Consider the following 9167-nt stretch of genomic DNA (forward strand, 5'->3'; position numbering starts at 1 on the left):
AGTATTGGGATTGTCATCTGATAAATTCATGCCGATTATAAGATGCACAGTTTTCTCTGCTTTCAAAATCTTTCTGTTTGAACCCGTCGACCTGGAACTTATCACTTATTGATAATTATAATTATTTGGAAAACAAAAGGTCCTGAGATGGAGTATTCGTATTGTCATCTTAGAAAGTCTTACTGATTAAAATACTACAATAGGGAACAATTTGACAATGATTGAATTTAGAAGTTTCAACCCTGTGATTATGACCCGTGTATATATCAAATCCTAAATACACCGTTTGGTGTTGCGCCTGTCAGATGCGGAACATACAGATAAGGTAACTGGTGAATATACTATTGGTATCGGTATCGGATTCTACCCGGAATTTGTTAATTATTGGCAATGGGGATAACGGTACTATTTATTCTACCATAGGCGACAATAGTAACATTTTCTAAATTTACCACTTTTTAAGATAAAAACCTCGATAAAACAGTTATATGTTGTGTAAGTACTTTATTATTCTGTTTAAAAAATTAAAGCCAACGGAGCTTGTTCATGTTATCCATGCCCACCGTCATTTTGCACTAAATTTATGAAATTTTTGAAGTCTTTTCGAATAATTCTCTAGAAAATATTTCAATAGGTTTCAAAATGTATATTGTAAATATACACACTGCAGTTATTCATAGATAAATAAAAAATATATTGTACCCTTACATCCAATCACAGAGCTCCTAATTTGACTTCCTTCACCTGCCTTGGGTACACAAAAGACCAACCTAATGCTGGGAAAATGTAATACTACCGTTTTCCTAATATTAATTATGTGGGAAAAAACCAGCATCGTTGTCCTATATTGGTTATTTATGAAATTGAATTCTTTGATTTGTCGTTTTTACCCCATGACGGCTGACAAATTGGACCTCGTTATTTTATTATTAACGCACACACAAAAAAAAAGTAAACTATCAAATTACATGTTTATTTTTTCTAATGTTTGAATATAATTTTTAATCATACACAATCAATCTGATACATGTATGCATATTTACTAAAATATTTAGTATTTAACATTTTATTTATAAAACAAATGTATAAGTGTCGCTATATTTTTATATTACTGTCCTTAGGAATGTATCAGATCCTGGTCTGTGTTGATAGTGGTCATCTTATTTCACTGGACACTTTATAACATATGAGCCAAGTGACAGTTCAGAATCATGTTGTATATACAGTTGGCCTTTCTCAAACTTTATTTCATAAATATCTTGCTGCAATGTAGAAAAAAACTAAGCTGTATTTTATTTTCAAGGAATCTCAATTAACCAAAAAAAGATCATGTGTCCACCTTGTTCTGGTAATAATTGCATATGCCACAAAAATGTGTAGGTGTATTATCATTAGACGTAAGATAAAACCCGAGGATCCTGAATGATCTTTCTCAAATGAAAGAAGAACCGGTCGTGGACACACTCTTATTAACGAAGCGAATTGGCAATCATTTATTTGTATATCAAACGAGTTTTGTTCATTGTTTAAGACTTGATGTGATTGTTGTAGGTTTTTACATACTCGTCCTTCGGTGGATAATTTTGTCGTGGGCAATCATACTACACCTGCTTAATCTTATATAAATTATTATGTCCATTTTAAGATATGCACGCAAGAACATTCACAATGGTTCTTTTATAAACGTACTGTTCATTTGTAATTCTTTTCACTATTCTTAAAAAAAAAACCAAAAAAAAACTCAAGTATGTTGTATAAAATGAGATGTGTAGATCCTATATATTTTACGAATTCAAATATTTCAATTACATTAATTCTCAAGTTCATTCAATCTTCGCATATTAAAAAGAGATTTATCAAATAACACCAAACGCATACCGAGGAAATAAATTAATATCGTTTACGCAAATTGAATTGTTGTTAACATGGTATTAGTTAGATAAATGAGTTATAAACGTGTAATCTCGTGTAATCTCGTGTTAGCATTTTATGACATAGTTATGTTTGCGTCAATGAAAAATAAGGAAATGCTTTGACCTTCATCATAATTGATATATTGTAATATTATATAACGTCAAGTGGCAAATAGTTCATGCACAGTCAGGACAAGAACAAATTGTAATAGAAAGGTCTATAATAAAGGTCGTCCGTGAAGAAGGTCGTTGAAAGTGAAAGTATATTGTACAAGAACGTAAGAGGCCAAATACAGACCCCTTATGATAAGGGTTCGATCTTAACGCGAAGAAAGCGTTACAATTACGTCTCCTTCCTGGCCTTTTCTAGCACATCAAGCCGACTGTTTATAGATTTTTGTCCACAAGGCACTACATACATGTGTGCACTGTTATTCAAAGCTTCTGAATATTGAACATTAATTTACCTGTAACCCAAGATCGTTTGCACCTGTTTTCAAATCAAACATGTAGGAATGCCACGGACACATCACGTGACACCTGCCATTGTAGTCTTCGATTTGTCCATGATATAAGGGGCCACCTTCAAATAGAAACAAATTTATAGTAATTATTCTTATCTAACAGAAAATAAAATTAGTAAACACAAAACGTGCAAGATGAAACGAATGTCAGGTGCTGACTGTAAGAAAACGAAATCTTGTAAAAAAAAACAAACAAAAAAACGAAATCTTGTAAAAAAAAAAAAAAAAAAGAAAACGAAATCTTTCCCATGAAATGTCATCTCTATTAATTTTGTTTGTGTTTTTGGTTTTGTTCCAGGTTTTAGTTTTCTATGTTGCGTTTTGTAAACTGCCCATTTTATATTTTTCCTTTTCTTCTTTTTTTTCTCAGAAAATCTGGTCCTCGTTTCCTCGTATGTGACATACCGAATTAAACTTATTACAGGATTTTCTCTTAAATGAGCAATACGACGGATGTCACATATATATTGGAGCAGTATATGCTTACCATTACGGAGCAAAACGACGGATGTCACATATATATATAGGAGCAGTATATGTCATGACATAAAACGAAAAACTATGTAAAGACAAACAACAGTACACAAAAAACAACATACAAACTAAAGACTTAGCAACATGAACCATACGCTCAGTAATGGATCGCATATTAAAGTCATATAATGAGACCTTCATCAAGGATAAAGTCCAAAAAAGACCTTCGCCTAGGGTTTCGTGAATATTTATCCAAGCGAATCGAGTCGCAAATGTTTAACGTTTTATTTCATTAAAATATGTGTACGCATTCCCCGCTACGCCCTAGCCTATTTGAAGTAACCAATCTTACTGTACAGACGACTGGCGAATGGCAAAAAGTAAAAACACAAAGTCGATCACATTTGCGATTTTTAATAAGGAAAGGACATTTCAATGTTGTTTAAGATGCAATGCAATATTTAATCAAAATGTAATAGTTTGTCAATGTCTATAGAAATTTATGATAAAATCAATACAAAATTTTACCTCCATTAAGCATCCGGTACATGGCATTAGGCTATTACTTGTTATATACCTCCGTAATGTGCGGGCGTTGCGGAAGTCAAAATAGTGTAGGATGATTTATTCTTTTACAACTCATAATTGTAATTTGTCATGCATTTTCTGTATTTATCACATACTTAGCATTAATATGAAAGTAGTGTTGCTAAAACTTAAGTTGAACCACTCTAGGTCTGGTAAATGATCACTAGTCTTTTTAAACTAATCAGTGGTCGAATGGTCTAAGTAGTTCAAGAGAAAAAGAAGTTCATCTATACTGTATTACAAGCTTATCTGTCAGCAATGAGGTTGTGAGTTCGAACCCTATACACGTGTCATGTGCATGTATAATATGACTATATATATAATTATGTGTGTCATTTTCCAGCTGAAGGTCGGCGTTTACCACCACCACAACTACGTACGCTTCGTTTACAAGTACCAAACAATACTCTGTTCTTATAGTATTAGGTGCATTACGTTTGTGCGCATTACCATTATATTTGCGCGCAAACAGCCAGTATTCATTAAATGAAAATCCCCAAATGCACGCACGTGTAATTTGCCCGTTATATTTATCTGTGCAGGTGATTAGCCAATACAAATTTTGAAAGTGACTATATTCAGTATGGTGATGCAGCATTCTTTCATCCTCAAACTTAGAAAGTAAATGAACTTTGAATATTCAAATGTGTATATCAGTGACTTGTTTTTCCCAATATAAACTATATTGAAATCTCATAAAAATAATTCTTGTTATATTAGTGCTTTTTTCTCTTGCTACTAATTATAACATGTACATTTTCTCTGTTAGTATGCAAATTTAAAATTAAGTTTTGAATTCAGTGCTGATTCAAAAAATAAATATTTGTTATGGTAGTATGATAGTATTATATTTGTCTTTATTTATTCATTGAAATATAAAATATCCATATACAATTTGTCATATCTAAAAAGATTTTATTTACGAAATATAACACATGAGTAAAAAAAAAATCAGAAAAGGAAGAGCAACTATAAAAAAGAATTATTTAAAAAGTGGGACACCAAATATAAATAATATTTCATGGTAGAATTTGACATCAAAATAACAAATAATAACTAATTGCAATACCAACAAAACATAACTTAATTACAATGTTTACAGAAGCTCCCATTTCGCCTTAGTTAATTATTATGTACCTGGAAATTTGTACTAAGGCAAACTGGGAATAATTTTGTATAATTATTTTGACAGCTAAGGCGAAATGAGAATAAGCCGTTACATCATTAGATGACTCCGAAATCAGGACGCGGAACCAATAAGATGAATAAGGTTTTTGCCTTACATCAAAATGTGTTCTCGTATAAGATCTATCAATAAGGTCGGTCTTATTGTAAGGAATATATCATTTAAAAACGGCAAAGTTTGCAGATAATGTTGAAATAAGACAAACATTAACAAGCTAAGAAATCATGAAATACATTTCGGATATTCATCAATATCTGTACACTTTATAAGAATTCTTGAAAAATCAATTTAACGTTTTGACAAAGCAGAAAAATCTGTCATATTGCTAATGGGATTTATATTGAAGTACATCATTAATTTTACTTCATACCGGCTAATGATTCCATTTCATTTCTTTTTGCCCTTATTAAAGATTTATGCATTTTCGATAATAGACCTCATATTACGTCAAGACGTGATTAATATTCATTAAGATCAAAAGATTTTCTTTTAAATTTGAAAAGTAATGAATACTGAGAGGAAATTAGGTGGGTGCATATATTTTGTTTCTTCTTAAATCATGTTTGAAATCAAAAACTGAAATCATGAACGATAGTTATAGATCAAATTCTGAATGTTTTCAGTTATTATACATACGTTTTATGGTTTATTCCCGAGTGTCCAACTTTTTAAAATTTTAAAGTTCAGAATCTGATTGTCCCACATGAAAAGTTCTGATTGTCCCACATTATTTTATAAAGTTAAATGTTCTAAGATAAACAAGGTAACGTGTTTAAAAATAAGGAGATAAGGTATAATCAAATTTGGGCCAACCTATCAAATAGGGAACTATTCCACATATTAAAGAGTTACAAACCATCATTTTAAAAATCATTTGATTTTTTATTATTTTATTTGGGGGGGGGGTAAAAATCAGTAGTCTTAAACTTTGTTTTGTGCTAGACCGACACGCTGAGCCGAATAATTGTCGTGCTTTACTAATTTTGGAAGGCAACAATACACAGGAACACATGTCACTATCTGTACACATTATTCTGACTTTCAGCCGACCAGTCTTTGCTTTTACTCCCTAATTCCCATTTTCATAGTAGAGTATCAGCTAATACATATACCAATTTAAAAGAAAATTACTTGGTGCACAGGAAAATCGTATTCATAACATCCCGCTACCAGAAAACCACATAAGTAGTCAATGGATGTTGAAGGCCACCAACTTCTTCAACTATGAGAATTGAATACAAAATAGAAGGCTGTACAAAGCTGCGGGGGTAGCAAAGTGTGAAACATATCTAATAGCAATCTAATAGCATATTTTAAGAAACATCGTAATGATCAATTAATTGCAATCGCTAGACTAAAGGTTCAATCATCGTAATGATCAATTAATTGCAATCGCTAGACTAAAGGTTCAATCATCGTAATGATCAATTAATTGCAATCGCTAGACTAAAGGTTCAATCATCGTAATGATCAATTAATTGCAATCGCTAGACTAAAGGTTCAATCATCGTAATGATCAATTAATTGCAATCGCTAGACTAAAGGTTCAATCATCGTAATGATCAATTAATTGCAATCGCTAGACTAAAGGTTCAATCATTGAGACTGAATTAAAGAGTTAGACAGGGCTAACATTAAGCAGTAAGGAGATATTGTGTGAATGCCAAATTAGACAACTCTGTCCCAAAATTAAAAGGGAGTAAATATACGCAATTTAAGGTTCAACTTTTTTGTATTAAAGCACTTATATATCAGTACCAGATGTTATTCTGTTGTTTTGTTTTGGATTACTGTAGATTCATAATATAAGCCATAGAAAATAGCTGTCATAGAACAGAGCGTTGTCCGAGATCCATGATATAGCAGATTGATACATTTTGCGATATCGATATTACAAAACTACAGGTAACAATAACAAATTAACACAATATTAAAGATTATTAATGTTTTTACTGATCGTTATTTTCTCATTACATTAATTTCGATATACTTCCGTAAGACTTGAAGGTCACATACTTGTCCGAGCAAACATTGATTTATCTTGTGCGGAAGAAAGACATATATCATGTTTCTGTACTTTACACGTTTATTGACTATGATAAGGATATGTGGTATGATTGCCATTGAAATAACTATCCAACACATTCATAATGAAGCTGATTTAAGCAACTAAAGGTCAACGTACGGCCATCAACAAACAGCAAACATCCATTACGTAATGTCAGTTAAAGAGGGCCTGATATGAGAAAATGTGGAACAGCTTTATACACGGAAATAAATCAACGGCCCAATAAAAGACAAAACAGTACACGAAAAAAAAAAAAAAACACATGGCAACGATAAAAACATATATTCAACTAACCAAAGCCATTTTTAATAGTAAGCCTAGTTCGTTTAACAGAGTGCGGATGGTATTAATTTGTCGCGATGTTTAGGAAACATTGGTTACATTGCCATAACCCACCGAAGGAGGAACACATTTTCTACCATAAATACATAGCAAGTCTCAGTTCCAGTGGTTTTCGTACTTTTGCTGGTTGTAACATTTATGCTTTTCTTTTATTGTTTTTTTTCTCTCATAAATCAGACCGTCATTTTTACTAATTAAACCAGTGACATGCAGAGTTATCGAACGTAATTATGACTGGAATAGTTGCATATGGTAGAACTCTATTATTGCCAATCAGATAACTCTCCATCCACGTCACGTTTTCAACACGGAGATTTGGCTCAAACCGAACAACAAGATATAAAGGGCCAACGAAATGACTACTGTAGAACCATTCGAGCGGGAAAACCAACGGTCTAAACTATAGAATAAACGAGAAACAGGAAACACTTATGAACCACATCAACAAACGACAACTACTGAACATCAGGCTGATCAAATATTATGTCAATGGTCTGATTAAACGACTTGTTTAAACTCAAAGCCATGTCATATCTTATATATGCAAAGTTTCAAGAACAATTAATTTACTAGTAATACACGCTATCTGTGCCTAAATTAAGGCGAACTAATAACTAAAGATAACATAATTGTTTGCTTTTTAAAGTATAGAAAAAAATCAGCAGTTCGGGATTAGAAATGATTGGTAAAAATAAAAATGTTGATAATGCTGATGGAAAGCAAATAATCGGTTTGTAAACAAAGCAGCATGAGAAAAGATTTATTTAAGCCTCATTATTTTACAATCCAAGTTTCTGTTAATATGCGCCACCTATGGGTATAATGTTTTTTGTCTGTGCGTCCGTTCGTCCGAGGACTTTATAGCCAGTCAAGGTCGTTATAGCCAGTCAAGGTCGTTATAGCCAGTCAAGGTCGTTAAACACTTCCATCATCATTGAAATGAGAAAACTAACGGCCTGATTTTTATGTAAAACACTGAACTAAATATAAATATAATATACAGCAACAAATTCAAATACCACCACTGAATTACAGGCTACTGACATGAGACAGTTACATACAGAATGTGGTTGGGTTGGACTATTTTTAATGTGCTGTTTCAGATTGACAATTTGATTTTAAAGGGATTACTTGTAGAGAAAGAAACGATTAGTGTATAAAAATTATCCTTTTCAACTTAACCTTGGTTTATTGGTATACATTGGATACCAACTTATGTTAGGTTGACGACGAACTAAAATGATCAGCATTTTACAAAATAAGTACTCACCCATATGCGAACACCATGCTGATATTGCATAGAATTTTCCTTCGTCACAAAATAAGGCTACGTCGTATTTCTTTCCAGATTTAGCGTGCACATGATGACATTTTTTCTTGTTCAATTCCTTAACTTCTCCAACATACCGCCATTTATTTTCTTCATCTACTTCCGGTTTTGGAACATCTCTAGGTTCAGCCATGATGATGTTGATAAAATATATTTCAGAAAATACTTTAAATATTATGTATAAAATGATTTATAGCTCTTTCATCGGTTCTTTATCTATTAAATAAAAGATTCCCCATAAAATCGAATTCTCTTTTTTATAACGACTGATGAATAACTACTAGTATGCTAGCGTTAACGAACAATGTGCGAAGAAACCATTGTTTATATTTACCAAGAAACGATCAATAAGCCACGTGTATCGATAGTGATGTTTACGGTAACCATAGAGATGTAATTAAACTAAAGTAAATTATGACTTATATCAATGTCATGTCTGCTATTGATTTAGATCGCCGAGTCTAATTCTCAATAATTTTCTTTAATCATGTATTAAATGTATTTTCAAGTCAGTATGCTTCGTCTGATTACGCACATTTCTATAGTTATTTAAAAGAGTCAGGTAGGTAAAAAAGACGTTTTTCCATCGTTGACATATTCAACTATTTTTGTTTTGTATGTGTTCTCGATGTTTCATCAAGGCAGATAAACACGTAACCCAGCATATTAGTGCACTCGAAGTGTTCCATCGATGGTGTATTCAATTTTTTTTTATTTAGTTTTTTGTATAAAAAAAATTTGG

General features: G+C 32.0%; 1 protein-coding gene across 1 annotated transcript; it reads right to left on the reverse strand.

The window, feature by feature from the left end:
- Positions 1 to 952: 952 nt before the first annotated feature.
- Positions 953 to 8735, reverse strand: LOC139494866 (Rieske domain-containing protein-like). Its single transcript, XM_071283024.1, has 3 exons — positions 8366 to 8735; positions 2381 to 2496; positions 953 to 1262 (listed from the first exon to the last, which is right to left on the reverse strand). The coding sequence occupies exons 1-3, from the start codon at positions 8556 to 8558 to the stop codon at positions 1161 to 1163; spliced, it is 411 nt and encodes a 136-aa protein (XP_071139125.1). The 5' UTR covers positions 8559 to 8735; the 3' UTR covers positions 953 to 1160.
- Positions 8736 to 9167: the final 432 nt, after the last annotated feature.

This window comes from Mytilus edulis, chromosome 11 (assembly GCF_963676685.1).
Source record: "Mytilus edulis chromosome 11, xbMytEdul2.2, whole genome shotgun sequence".
NCBI classification, from domain to species: domain Eukaryota; kingdom Metazoa; phylum Mollusca; class Bivalvia; order Mytilida; family Mytilidae; genus Mytilus; species Mytilus edulis.

Excerpts from the sequence above, each read along its gene's own strand:
- LOC139494866 (XM_071283024.1), bottom strand. The coding sequence starts at position 8,558 with ATGGCTGAACCTAGAGATGTTCCAAAACCGGAAGTAGATGAAGAAAAT. Across the intron at positions 2,497-8,365 it reads AGCATGGTGTTCGCATATGG|GTGGCCCCTTATATCATGGA; the intron begins GTGAGTACTTAT and ends TTCTATTTGAAG. Across the intron at positions 1,263-2,380 it reads CAAACGATCTTGGGTTACAG|CAAGATATTTATGAAATAAA; the intron begins GTAAATTAATGT and ends TCTACATTGCAG.